This window comes from Hemiscyllium ocellatum, chromosome 34 (assembly GCF_020745735.1).
Source record: "Hemiscyllium ocellatum isolate sHemOce1 chromosome 34, sHemOce1.pat.X.cur, whole genome shotgun sequence".
NCBI classification, from domain to species: Eukaryota; Metazoa; Chordata; class Chondrichthyes; order Orectolobiformes; family Hemiscylliidae; genus Hemiscyllium; species Hemiscyllium ocellatum.
In genome coordinates, this window is record NC_083434.1 from 13149419 (window position 1) to 13164791 (window position 15373).

Sequence of the window (15373 nt, forward strand, 5' to 3'; positions counted from 1 at the left end):
TCCAAAACAAGATACAGTATAAACCAGTTAGGACTGAGAACAAGAGAGATTTCTTGGGTATGGGACATACGGCCTCGGACCTTCGGGTGACCATCCAAGGTGGACTTCGGGACAGGCAAAAACACAAAATGGCTGAGCAGAGGCTGATAACAAAGTTCGGTAGCCATGGGGATATCCTCAACCGGGGCCTTGGGGTCATATCACACTACAGGTGATCCCTCTGCACTGTGTACTTCCTCACATACGTGCACGCACGCACACACTCCCTATAGACCCACACACCCACGCAGACCCTCTCTCATATGCTCAAATATACACCACCCACACTCTCACACGCACCCATCATAGACTTAGACCCCTTTACACTTACACACACACACAAGTTTGGGGTGAATTTGTACTTGCAGAGTTACATTTTATTTTGCTCAAAAACTGCATAAATCCATGTAAGACTCTGTTAACTCATTTTTTAAGATTAGAATCAGTCTAAACATTATGGCACAGACAACAGCTCACAGGGGACTAACACCTTCAACATATTATCCCACTTTAGAAATAGAATCAGTCTGACCTAACACTGGGACACAGACTTTAACTCCACACCTTCAATGCATTATCTGAGTTGAGATGACACCTATTGTTAAAAGCTATCCTGAGAATGTAACTTTAAAAATGTTCTGGGATTTACATTTGAGAAACCAAAACTAACAAGATCATTGTAAAAGACAAAAGACTTAAGCTAAATTTGTTTAACCTTATATTCGACGACATTGCAATCCTGTTGCTATAAAGTCTGCGTCTTATGATTCTGCTCCACAACCACCTGATGAAGAAGCAGCGCTCCAAAAGCTAGAGTCTCCAAATAATCCTGTTGGACTACAACCTGGTGTTGAGATTTTTAACTTTGTCCACCCCAGTCCATCTCCAAATTATGTTTGATAAAAGGAATGGAATTGTTGAAATGAAACCTACTGATGACATAATTTCAATACATCTATTCCATTTAGCCCATCTGAAATTCTTTATCAAAATCTTTTTAGAGAGACAACAAGGGATGCCATAAATCAAGATGAATACAAAAATTATTGTTACCATCTGTTACTGGAATTTAATTGCTTTCAATTTCGCATGTGATGGGCATAACTCACACATGCACTTAGAAACAAACTGGAAATGTGGCTGTTGGGTCAGGAGGTGAATGCTTCTAATGCTTAAGTAAGCGTTATTAAAGCAAGCAAAGTTTAGTTCCAGGACTATACTTCTGGAATAGGACACCGTTGTTGAGGGAAGTCAATACTGGATAAACATCAATTCAACAACGTACCAATGCATAAATAGAATTCCTTGCTTCTTAAACATAGATTTATCCGATAAATAAAATAATAATGTTGACGAGGAATTACTGTCCTTCAGAAGTAGTCCTAAGCTTCCCGGTAGTTCACAATATCCATGCAGATGGATAATGGGTACTTACTGTCCTTGCTGCCAGCGTGATAAGGATTGCAGTTGTGAAGGTGAAGTAATAGCCAGGGTACACTCCATGCCACAAAGCTGAAAGGATAAATGTTAGAGCTGTGGGGAAGTAAGGGGCCCGGTCATAGCAGACACTGAGAAAATCAGAAAGAGACAAAGTGAAGGGTAAAAAAATTAGACTTTTGTATTTCAGTATATCCAATCATACTTCAACATCCTTTAAAGGAACAGATATGCTTAATTTGATCCACACCTCTGAAGCAGGTGGGACTCAAACCTAGGCCTCTTAGTGAGGAAGTTAAAATGCCACAGAGGGGTCAGTTCCATGCTTTGCTTCTCTTTCAGGACACAATGGGGACTCAAGGGTTAAACATCCCCTGCCAAAGGACTTACTGCAGCATCAACTGAAGGCCTGTCCTCTTACGATCCAGACAGAACACCTCAGTGCGGAGACTGACTGTATCTTAGAAATACAGCCTAGTAGAGCCACACGTGGATTCCCCCTGTTCTCCAGACAGAGGAATTTGCCCTTTCCAGACAAGACTGATAGCCCTTGGCCACAAACCTGTTAAAATGCCTCCCGCTCCCATTGTCTCACTCCCCCTTCCTATTAGCATAGGTATGTGAATCCCCCATTTACTGAAGGAAGAACCTTTTGCCTTAATCTCTTCCCATCAACACATAATTATGAACAATACGATAATCAGTTTCTGTAATCCATTCACACGTTATCACAGAACATCGACATTCATCAAGCTTTGTAAATACATAATTACCTACTTTAAACTACGTAATGACAATCGCCCATGTGACTGATATATCTTTGTTTAATTCCTATAAAATATACTGTCTCTGGTTGGAAGGCAGAGATTTGTGAAGAACAGTCACTACAGGTAGACACTCGGCTACTTTAGAAACATGTTGAATCTCTTGCTGGCTGTCCGATAATAAAGCAACTGCTGTCGTACAGAAAACTTGCGTCGTCCGGATTTGTGGAACAAAGCAGACATCAACACCGGTTCAGAGGTAGAGAGACAACCACTGTCCTACAAATCATGGCAATCAAATTCATACAGCTGAGCCCAACCAAAAGCAAGTGAAACTTAACAACCAGATGACATGTTTTGCTTGTACTCATTATGAATATTGTTTCACTAAATAACTATTTACTCACTAATTACTGTTCCTCGGATGCTGCCTGAACTGCTGTGTTCTTCCAGTACCACTAATCCAGAATCTGGTTTCCAGCATCTGCAGTCATTGCTTTTACCTCACTAAATAACTATATCATATTCCATTTTCTAATTAGAACATAGAACAGCACAGCACAGTGCAGTCCCTATGGCCCTCAATGCTGTGTGGACCTTTTACCCTACTCTAAGATTAGACTAATCTACATACCCTTCATTGTACTATCTTCCATGTGCCTATCCAAGAGTTACTTGAATGTCCCTAATGTATCTGACTCTACTACCACCGCTGGCAGTGCATTCCACGCACTCACCACTTTCTGTGTAAAGAACCTACGATTGAATTCTCCCCTAAACCTTCCTCCAATTACCTTAAAATTATGCCTCCTCATGATCACCATGTCCACCCTGGGAAAAAGTATCTATCAATGCCCCTCATCATCTTGTAAACCTCTATTAAGTCATATCTCATCCTTCTTCGCTCCAATGAGAAAATCCCGAGCTCCCTCAAATCTTTCTTCATAACACATACCCTCCAGTCCAGGCAATATCCTGGTAAATCTCCTCTGCGCCCTCTCCAAAGCTTCCACATCTTTCCTATAATGAGGCGACAAGAACTATACACAATATTCCAAGTGTGGTCTAACCAGGGCTCAATAAAGCTGCAGCATTACCTCTCTCTCTTAAACTCAATCCCCCTGCTAATGAAAGCCAACACACCATAAACCTTAATAACCCTATCAACTTGGGTGGCAACTTTGAGAGATCTATGGCTATGGACCCCAGGATCCCACTGTTCCTCCACACTGCCAAGAATCCCTGCCTTTAACCCCGTATTCTCCATTCAAATTCAACCTTCCAAAGTGAATTATTTCACACTTTTCCAGGTTGAACTCCATCTGCCACTTATCAGCCGAGTTTTGCATCTTTCCAATGTCCTGTTGCAACCTACAGCAGCCGTCCACACTATCCACAACTCCATCAACCTTTGTGTCATTGGGAATTGTACTAACCCACCCTTCCATTTCCCCATCAAGTCATTTATAAAAATGACAAAGAGCAGAGGTCCCAGAACTGATCCCCGCAGAACAGTACTGGTCACCGAGCTCTCGGCTGAATAATTTCCTCTACTACCACCCTCTGTCTACCAAGGCCCAGCCAATTTTGTATCCAGACAGCCAGGTTTCCCTGTATCCCATGCCTCCATAGTTTCTGAATGAGCCAACCACAAGGAACCTTATCAAACACCTTGTTAAAATACACTTACAGCATATCCACTGCTCTACCTTCAACAATGTGTTTTTATCACATCCTCAAAGAATTCAATAAGGTTTGTGAAGCATGTCCTGCCAATCACAAAGCCATGCTGACCATCTCTAACCAAACTATAGTTTTCAAAGTAATCATAAATCCTGTCAGAATCATCTCCAATTCTTTGCCAACCACAGACGTAAGACTGACTGATCTGTAATTCCCAAGATTGTCCCTACTCACTTACTTGAACAAGGGAATAATATTTACCACCCTCCAATCACCTGGCACTATTCCAGTGGACAGTGAGAATGCAAAGATCATCGCCAAAGGTGTAGCAATCTCTTCCTTCGCTTCCTGTAGTAACCCAGGGTATATCCTGGCCCATGACATTTATCTATCATTGTTATTCAAAATTTTCAGCACATCATCCTTCTTAAAATCAACCTGTTCGAGCATATCAGTCTGCTTCATGCTGTCCTCAGAAACATCAAGGTCCCCCTTAAGCAAAGTATTCATTAAGGACCTCCCCTACCTCCTTCAACTCCAGGCACAATTCCCTTCACTATTCCTGATTGGCCCTCAATCTGGCCATCCACGTATTCCTCACATAAGTGTAGAATGCCTTAGGGTTTTCCTTAATCCTACCCGCTAAAGCTTTCTCATGCCCCTTTCTAGCTCTCCAAGTCTTCAGTTCCTTCCTGGTTACCTTGGAACCCTCCAAAGCCCTGTCTGAATCTTGCCTCCTCAACCTTAAGTAAGCTTCCTTCTTCCTCATAACTGGATGTACCACTTCCCTCGTCACCCAAGGTTCTTTAAATCTACCATCCCTTCATTGCCTCAGTGGGACAAACAGCTTCCTAAACAACCTTCACATTTCTGTCATGCATTGCCCTAATTGTTCCCAATTTAGGCACCCCAGTTTCTGCCTAATAGCATTGTAATCCCTCTCCTCCAATTAAATACTTTCCCATACCATCTGATATGATCTCTCTCCATGAGGGCAGTGAAGGTCAGGGAGTTGTGATCACTATCACCAAAATGCTCTCCCACCGAGAGATCTGGCACCTGGCATAGTTTGTTGCCAAACATCAAATTCAATATGGCCTCCCCTCTAGTCAGCCTGTTCTATATTGAGTCAGAAACCTTTCCTGGACACATCTGACAAAAACTGCTCCAGGAGAAAGTGAGGACTGCAGATGCTGGAGATCAGAGCTGAAAAATGTGCTGCTGGAAAAGCGGAGCTGGTCAGGCAGCATCCAAGGAGCAGGAGAATCGACGTTTCGGGCATAAGCCCTGCTTCATCCAAACTATTTGAACTAAGGATGTTCTAATCAAGATTAGGGAAGTTAAAATCACCCATAACATCAACCTATTATCTGCACCTTTGCAAAATCTGCCTGCCAATCTGCTCCTCCGTGTCTCTGATGCTGGTGGAGAGAGGGGGGAGCTGTAGAAAACTCCCAATAAAGTGATTGCTCCTTTCCTGTTTCTGACTTCCACCCATTCTGACTCTGCAAACAAACCTTTGATGACCTCCCTTTCTGCAGCTATGATACTATCCCTGATTAGAAATGTCACTCCCCTGCTTCTTTTACCTCCCCAATCCTTTTTCTAACATCTAAACCCTGGAACATCCACCAATCATTCCTGCCCCTATGATATCCAAGTCTCCATAATGGCCACAACATCATAGTTCCAAGCACTGTTCCAAGCTCTACATCCGTCATCCATATTCCTGATACTTCTTGCATTAAAATAGACACATTTCAACCCATCACACTGACTACACATTTGCCTATCCCTTCTCACAGATCCTGTGCACACTGTAGGCTGTTCACTACCTACTCCATCATGTGATCCATAACTCAGGTTCCCACCCCCCTGCCAATGTAGGTTAAACCCTCCCGAAGACCTCTAGCAAACCTGGTCCCCAGGATATTGGTGCCCTTCCAGTTCAGGTGCAACCAGTCTTTCTTGTACAAGTCCCACCTTCCCCAGAAGGTATCCCAATGATCCACATATCTGAAGCCCTTCCTCCTACACCAGCCCTGCAGCCACGAGTTCATCTGAACTCACTCTCTATTCCTAGCCTCACTAGCTTGTGGCACTGGTAGCAATCCTGGAATTATTACTCTGCTTGTCCTGCCTTCTAGCTTCCAACCCAAACACCCTATATTCTGTTTTCAGTCCTCCTCCATTTCCCTACCTATGTCATTGGCATTGGTTAGAAGACAGATTCACTGAATCTATTGAAACGTGTTATCTGTAGAATATTGACAAATCCACTCAAAATGTACCTATTGTTCACACATTTTAAAAAAACCTTATATTGTTCTAACGTTTTCAAATATATTCCTGTGTGCATCCTCTCCATCTTATGAAGGAGATGCTTACAGAATTCAGCCACTACTTGCAGGCAGACTTGCAGCCTCAGATCAGTGATGGCTATGGCTATAAAGATAAAACTGTAGCTGTGAATTTTGTTATGGATCATTCCTGTTCGGAGCAGATGAAATCAGTAATATCTCCCAGTTCACTGTCCCAACTACTGCTGTTTAAGTAAGGCGAATAACACTCCTTATGCTAGGATGGGAGTATACACTAACCTCTCTCTGACCAAAGAGACGCAAGTGGATTGTGCATGTGGTTTTGCCAGACTTCCTCGCTCCACTATGGCACAGGACATCAATGACCAAATCTCCTTGACATTGCAAACACTACAATGTCAAGGTGTACTGGAATAGCTTCCGTACCCCGAACATGCACATTCATGCTCAGCTTACTGTATAGCTTACTTAATGTCCTGTCACCTGGCAGCAGCCATGCTCCCTTTGTTCCACAACAATCTACTGTTGTTTGAACCAGTACATCAAACCTGATAGCGATTGCTTGCTAAGTGATACGGTTTATTCACCAATTTCCTAGTTTATGTCTCTGCTAGGCATCTCAACTACACATGACCAGTAGCATTAAATGAGTCTGTAATGTACATAATACAACTGAACAAGTGTTACATGTCACATGGTCAACACAAATCCTGCACTGTTTGCATTGAATTTTGTGCACACGACAACAATCTTGCTTACCTCTTCAGCCAAGCTCCAGTTTGAATGTTCCAACTATCAAGGCACATTTTAAAACTTGTAGCTGTCTGGTAATGAAGTATATAAAAAGCAGTCAGTAAATTCAAAGCAGGAGGCTTCTTTCAGTATGAAAGAAGAAAAAAACCAGACTGTCTGAAAGAATCTTCAGATATACAGATTTAAAGTACATGTTTAATATTTCCTGAACTTCCAAAAAACAGTCAACAGACTGGATGTGAAACATCAACTCTGTTTCTCTCTCCACAGATACTGTGAGACATGCTGAGTTTCTCCAGAACTGTTTTTATTTCAGATTTCCAGCATCCATAGCTTTTTGCTTTGATTATAATATTATGCTGTAAAGTAGGAGGCTTATATTTTTCACATATTTATTTCAAGTTTGGGTTCTTGGATGCTGGATTAGTGAGAGATATGGTTTTTCTCTGTGCATCTGAAGTTAATAATTAGTTTGTAAGTATGTCTGTAGCTCAAGTGATTTCTTTTGAAACAGTTTTTAAGGCCTGGATTTAGAATTAAATGGAGTTTTGTGTACATTTGGTAGAGTTTTAGGACCTAACAATGTAAATAAACTCAAGTTTAGATAGTCAAGAGAAGTTTGATTGAGCTTAAGGGAAACACTCATACCTCAACAGATTTTTTAAAAAATAGTTACTTTGAACTTTTGCAGTCCTGTGAAGTCCTTGGATGAAGATAGCTGCATAGACCAATATTTCTCAGAGAAAGAAAAAATATAGTGAAACTAAATTACCTAAGACAGAGTAAGTATTAGTCCCAGACCAGAAGCATGGGGATAAAGCCCTGAAGAGGTTACTTAAAGCAGAGTACGTTTATCCATGAGGAAGCTATCTGAAGTTCCAGTCACAAATGACTAAAACCCACTGAACTGTTAAGGACAGTGATTCTGTGTAAGTATCGTACAGATGGTGTTTTTGGGTACTGTACCAGGTTATTGCAGTTATGGCAAAGACTTCTTAAAAAGGCAAATGAGTTAACTCTTTCTTTCAAAGGAAATGGTGGATAAACATATGAAAATCTTACTACAGACAAACAAGACACTGTTGTTCCCAGCTGGAATACTGTATAGTTGTTGTGGTTCTGTTCGCCGAGCTGGGAGTTTGTGTTGCAGATGTTTCGTCCCCTGTCTAGGTGACATCCTCAGTGCTTGGGAGCCTCCTGTGAAGCGCTTCTGTGATCTTTCCTCCGGCATTTATAGTGGTTTGTCTCTGCCGCTTCTGGTTGTCAGTTCCAGCTGTCCGCTGCAGTGGCCGGTATATTGGGTCCAGGTCGATGTGTTTGTTGATAGAATCTGTGGATGAGTGCCATGCCTCTAGGAATTCCCTGGCTGTTCTCTGTTTGGCTTGCCCTATAATAGTAGTGCTGTCCCAGTCGAACTCATGTTGCTTGTCATCTGCGTGTGTGGCTACTAAGGATAGCTGGTCGTGTCGTTTCGTGGCTAGTTGGTGTTCATGGATGCAGGTCGTTAGCTGTCTTCCTGTTTGTCCTATGTAGTGTTTTGCGCATGGGATTTTGTACACTACATTGGTTTTGCTCATGCTGGGTACTGGGTCCTTCGTTCTGGTCAGTTGTTGCCTGAGAGTGGCTGTTGGTTTGTGTGCTGTTATGAGTCCTAGTGGTCGCAGCAGTCTGGCTGTCAGTTCTGAAATGCTCCTGATGTATGGTAGTGTGGCTAGTCCTTTGGGTTTATAATGGCTTGTCTCTGCCGCTTCTGGTTGTCAGTTCTTGCTGTCCACTGCAGTGGCCGATATATCGGGTCCAGGTCGATGTGTTTGTTGATAGAATCTGTGGATGAGTGCCATGCCTTATAGGGCAAGCCAAACAGAGAACAACCAGGGAATTCCTAGAGGCATGGCACTCATCCACAGATTCTATCAACAAACACATCGACCTGGACCCGATATACCGGCCACTGCAGCGGACAGCTGGAACTGACAACCGGAAGCGGCAGGGACAAGCCACTATAAATGCCGGAGGAAACACCACAGAAGGGCTTCACAGGAGGCTCCCAAGCACTGAGGATGTCACCTGGAAAGGGGACGAAACGTTTGCACCACAAACTCCCAGCTCGGCAAACAGAACCACAACAACGAGCACCCGAGCTACAAATCTTCTCCCAAACTTTGAATACTGTATAGTTTTTGTTCCTATGGAGGTAGTCCTGAGAAGGTTCACTTGGTTGATCCTGGGTGTAGAATGATGAGGACAGGCTGAACACATTCTTTTAAGCTCCAGTGAGTTCAGGCCGAATGAGACTTTATAAAATATAAAAAGATTCTTAGGGGAGTTAAAAGGGTGGATGCAGACAGGTTGCCTCCTGTTATGGGAGTGTGAGGACATGAGAGCATAATATCAGAGTAAGGGGTTGCCCAAAAAGAACAGAAAGGAGGATTTTATGTTCTCTCAGAGGGTAGTGAATATGTGGAATTCTTTACCACAGAGGACTGTTGAGACAGAAGGTGTAAAGTATATTCAGGGCTGGGATAATGAGATTTAAATAAGAGAATCAAGTGTTATGGGGGAAGAAAAGCTGACTGTGTGGAGTTTGCACGTTCTCCCCGTGTCAGCGTGGGTTTCCTCCGGGTGCTCCGGTTTCCTCCCACAGTCCAAAGATGTGCGGGTCAGGTGAATTGGCCATGCTAAATTGCCCGTAGTGTTAGGTAAGGGGTAAATGTAGGGGTATGGGTGGGTTTCGCTTCGGCGGGTCGGTGTGGACTTGTTGGGCCGAAGGGCCTGTTTCCACACTGTAAGTCTAATCTAATCTAAAAAAAAGCAAGAAATTGGATTTGAGAATTATCAGGTCAGCCATGAACTCCCTGAATGGATCAGCAGAATCAATGGACAGAACATTCTGTTCCTTCACCTTATTGGTGTGTCTCAGGACATGCAAAAGCTGATTTCATTCTTTTCAATTTCTACGAGTGTTTTGAGATTAATGGGATAACATTTTATGTTTAAAATCTTTGAATGTGCGTAATAAGTAGAAAATTTAGTTTATTCAATACGATCTACATATCTTTTGTGTGGTATTATTGCCATACCTAGTGACTATTAATGCAGAGACCCATATAATGTTCCGGTGATCGGAGTTCAAATCCCACAATGGCAGATGGTGGATTTTGAATTCAATAATGATCTGAAAATAAGAGTCAAATGATAACAATAGACCCATTGTTGATTGTCAGGAAAAATTCATCTGGTTCATGGAAGTCCTTTAGGGAAGGAAATTTTCCATCCTTACTTGGTCTGGCCTTCATGAGACTCCAGACCCACAGCAACATGATTGACTCTTAACTGCCCTCTGGGCAATAAATGCTAGTGACACCCACATCCCATGAATTATAAAAGTCACGGTCCTATATGAAATAGACTCGAAGGGCAGAACAGTTAACTTGTACTCCTATTTATATTATGGTATTTAAACACACACCTTCTGTTGAGGTAAGATCAATATGTGTACAGAATTCTGCAACGATATTAATTCTGCAATTTGGAGGTGCCTAGATAACAGGGCACAACCATTTCCAGTAGTCACAAGCAAATTGTTTCAATGTCCATTAAAGGTCACATTTCCCAAACTTTCCCTCCTCCCTTGCATTTTGAGCTAAGAGGATTTGAACTATTTCTATGTACTTTTCTAATGGGATTCTCCTGCAATGAAATTTCAAACCAAACCTATTTGTGAACATCCCAGAGTTTGCTCTTCTTTCTTGTATTTGAAGTTCCAAGACTCCGCTGCCCTCTCTCTCAGATATCTTCCACGCTGCATTTTTCTTTCCACTTATCAATCATTAAAAATATCCTGACCACAAATCTCAAAAGACTTCTATAATTTTTATTCTATTTCTTCTCTTGACAAAGATCTAGTAACAGACTTGATGTGCACAAAAAATCTGGAGGATAGTTTGATGGTAATAAATGACAATACACAAGTCTCATGCGTGACCATGGCAATGCCTAAGAATGGACATAAAATCACTGACTGGGAGGTGCAATTCACAGGATATAAAGAGCCAGCAAGTGTTATCACACATTGACAGCACCAAAATGTGGAAGCACTCCCTCAATTTCAGGCAATAAAAACTAATAAAAGGCTTTAGATCTTTCTACCTTTACAGATCTATATTAGCATCATTGAATCATATGCTGGCAATGGCAAATGGACAATAAAGATTTATTTTCTGACAAAGAGAATGAGAGATAATCTTAGTGAAACATAAAATATTCTGAGGCTTGACAGAATAGATACTGAGAAGATTATTCCCCTCCTGGGGAATCTACAACACAGAGGGACAGTTTAATAGGAGTCTCCTATTTAATACAGGAATGAGGAGGAATATTTTTTTCTCTTAGAGGTTTATAAGCATTTGGAAATCTCGTCCCCCCCAGAGCAGTGGAAGATAAATCACTGAATATATTCTAGGCTGAGTAGGGCTGATTTTGATTAGTAAGGAAGTAAAGAGCTATGGGGGTTTGGCAGGAAAGTGGAGTTAAGATCAAACCAGATCTGCCATGACTTTATCACCTGGAAAAGCAGGCTCAAGGGACCAAATGGCCTCCTGCTCCTATTTTGTATGTTCATATATTAGGGAAATTCAAAACAAGCACAAATAATCCAGAGGCTGAACTCTTTACTGATATACATCTCCCAACCCAAACAGACATTTAATGAGCAAATAAATGCATGACCAAAATCCTATTATCTCAACCCCAGAATATGTACTCCATTTGTAAATAATGATCACTGAACACTAGCAGTGAAGATAGCTTTTTGTTATAAAGTGCAACTTTATTTGTATTATTATTCTTTGATCCATAATTAACAGTTACTAAATACAACAGCATATTTTGCATTGCCTCATCTCCCTCCACTTGACGTGAATTGCTCGACTGGCATTGCCTAACAAACGCAAAAGCCAGAGTATTACTACACTTTAATTTTGGAATGCTACGGATCCTTCAGAAGGCTGAATATGGAAAAGGGGGTTGGTAGAAATTAATCAATCCTCATTAGAGGCTGGAATGTTATGATTAGGACTGAGAGTCTCGTTCATAAGTCACCCATAACTTCTAAGTGCATGTTGGGCTTCAAGTGATTCCCACAGTTAAATAGACCATCAAGACTCACTATCAAAATTTAAACAATAACATAGGTCTGATGGACAAGGGGCTATAGAGATGAAGGTACAGATACAACCATACTCAATGTAAGGTCCCAACTTCAGATATTTGGAGAAAAATAAACTTTATTTAAAATAGGATGCGTTATTGATTACACTGTTAGACATTGTTTCCAAAATATGTATTTGCAATATTAAACAGATTAGTTAATAAATTAGGATCATTTGAACAGTGACAGTATAGTAATGTCATCATCTGGTGTTAATGACTGGAAAACATCATTCTGATTTTCATCGACTTCAAGACAAAATAATTAATAGCAAATTTATTTTTGAAACTCTATTTACTGATTTCCTTTAAAATCTAAAATATTGGTGTACCTGTGAAGAAGTCACACATTGTTTTAAAATCTTAAAACGTGCTTTTATACCTTTGTTTCACATATTAGAAATTTGAGGTATCTGGTTTATTAATCTGCCATAGAAGCAATAAGATTTACTTTGCATTGTTTTGTAACCAATAGCTACATGACAGTCCATATTTGTTTTCCACAACATCAACTGATTGAGCTAGCCAGAGCAACACCAAGTCACTTAAATCTTATATTTGTCAAACAGTCAATTATTTCTCTAGCAGTAATCTGACCCAACAAATTGAATACATTAGAAAGACACTGAGTGACAAAACATTGACAATAAACATGCAGCCTCCAAAAAGAACCTCATGCTTCATTAACTCATGCACAAGTAAAAGCAGTTAAGTCAAATTGAATGATTGCTATTATAAAGTTTTACAATTTAAAATTTGGTCTTTGAATTGATCCTCTTTACTGTCTTAAAAGCTCATCTGTAACTTTAGCAATGTGAATCCAGCCCAAAACAAGGTATTAACCAAACTTTAATAGATGACAAGATGAGAAAATTACAGAATTTATGATTCAAGTAAATCAACTTTGCTTGAGGTAACAACATAAAGGTGATTGTGTGAAAAATAAATATGTATGGTTTTAATCTCATTGGGAATTCAGACTTGGCAATACAGACTGCAATATATTTTGTGTCCAGAATCTACACATGTACATACAAGATTAATTCTCACCTCAATATTCCAGATATTTAGGTTTGAGATTAAGTCCCATCGTAAATTTCCATTTTTATCAAGGCCATTGAACCCAAAGCCACCTGCATTATTGACTGCATCAGCTAAAAGACACAAGAAAAGCAGATAACTAGTCATTGTTTAATTTAGTTTCTTAAAGAGTATCAAAAGGTTTTAGCAGTAGTTAGTAAAACGTTGCACTGCTTAAGTTTTTAAAATCACAAATTAATCAAAGATAACCTACAAAATTAATTTTTAAATTAACCACCCACATTACAAAAGGTTCAGATGCAGGGAGATGCATAATTTATGTGGAATGCCAATGAGAACAGTTCCTACATGATAAACTAACTAAATGCACAACGGACAGAGAACTTTACCTGTGGCCCAGGTTTTGAGTATTGAAACTGACTGAGATTGGACATCAGTAACTCTTCCATCATGATGGAATATATTCATTCATTATACTCAGCAGAAAATTTAGTTGAAAACATTCTGATACCACAACGATTCAAACACCGGGAAGACCTTGTAGTAGGAAAACGTAATTTTTGTGTGTCAAGGTTAATTCATTGAACTACCACAGTTGACAAAAATGTCAGCAAGCAGTGTTTGACTCTACTCCCTCTAGGCAAGGGCAATTTAAGGTGCTGCAAGAAGATAACACAAACAAAATTGGAATAACACATTTAGCTTATCATCTATGATAATTAGCACTTCGATAACTAGACTGAAATCATAGAATCTCTACTGTGCGGAAACAGGCCCTTCAGCCCAACAAGTCCACACTGACCCCCAAAGGGTAACTCATCAGACCCATTCCCCTACTACTCCACATTTACCCCAGACAAATGCCCCTAACCTACACATCCCTGAACACCAAGGGGAACTTAGCATGGCCAATTCACCGAACCTGCAATTTTTAGACTAGGGGAGGAAACCCATAAAGATAAAGATACAGGGAGAATTTGCAAACTCTACACAGACAGTTGCCTGAGGCTGGAATCAAACCCGGGTCTCTGGCACTGTAAGGTAGCAGTGCCACTAAGCCACCACGCTAGCCCATTCTCTCTTTAAAAAAAGTAGTAAAGATGCATCACGAAATGATGTAAGAAGAAACAGAAAATAGATTGATCACATTTAAAATGTTTTCGTCATTGGTTCATCTTCGGGTAGAATGGACTTTGAAAGCTAATGCAGGTTATCAGGAATAAGAGGTTCTTGTCTTATGATCCATATATTTAACTTGTGTAGTTGGTTAATATGATGGTTACTAGGTGAAACATACTCACAAAAGGTACAGATGTTCTTTAACAATAGAACATATGTTTATTACAAAATAGAAGAAATAATCAAAAATAATAACAAGCATGTAGATCTCAACAAGAGTGCTGAATCTTACTTTATTTTTGACTAAGTCTAAGCTGCATTGAGTTAAAGAACTTTTCATCAAAAGGCCAAGCAAGTTCCGTTGCTTTATCTTACCAAACCCACCTCAATAATTACCTACCATGACCCAATTGTATCTTTCACATCTGATTTCTGCCCCATCTTATCAGAACAACTCATTACTCAGCCGATATCCTCTGAAAGACCAGCACACCTTGTACCTGTGCCATCTTTGAAAATCCATGATGCATCCGAATAAGCACTTGTCAGTACAAAGTTGATCTGCACAATTACTGACATTGTCCCAGGGAAGTGGCAACGAGGATAAAATTGAAACCCCAATATGCATATAAGGTCCTGAAAGCTCTGCTGGATGGGCTGGTGCGGACATGGGAATTTCTCCTATCACAGGACCAATAGCAGGGACTGGGAATTGGCTTAGCTCAGTTGGCTGGATTGTTAGTTTATAGAGCAGTGTGGTGCCAACAATGTGGATTCAATTCCCATCACTGGTTTGAGGTTACCATGAAGGACTCTCCCTCTCAACCTTTTCCCTAACCTGAGGTTGGGCGCCCCTCAGGTTCAATCACCACCAGTCTCTTCTCTCTAATGAGAGAGCAGCCCCTATGGTCTGGTAAGATTGTGGCGACACAAAAAAAAAAGCAAGGGCCATGCCAGTCTGGTCCAACATCTCCACCAACTTAAAGATTCTCAGCTACCTGGACAAAT

At 40.7% G+C, this 15373-nt stretch overlaps 1 protein-coding gene across 3 annotated transcripts in view; it reads right to left on the reverse strand.

Moving 5' to 3' along the window:
- Positions 1-15373, reverse strand: part of mboat1 (membrane bound O-acyltransferase domain containing 1) — a 127737-nt gene that overhangs the window by 15896 nt on the left and 96468 nt on the right. For all 3 annotated transcript variants that reach the window (XM_060849880.1, XM_060849879.1, XM_060849881.1), the window contains 3 exons: positions 13256-13359; positions 7004-7068; positions 1475-1607 (listed from right to left, as the gene is read on the reverse strand). In XM_060849880.1, the coding sequence (XP_060705863.1) occupies positions 1475-1607; positions 7004-7068; positions 13256-13359 (302 nt within the window). The remainder of the gene's footprint in view (positions 1-1474; positions 1608-7003; positions 7069-13255; positions 13360-15373) is intronic.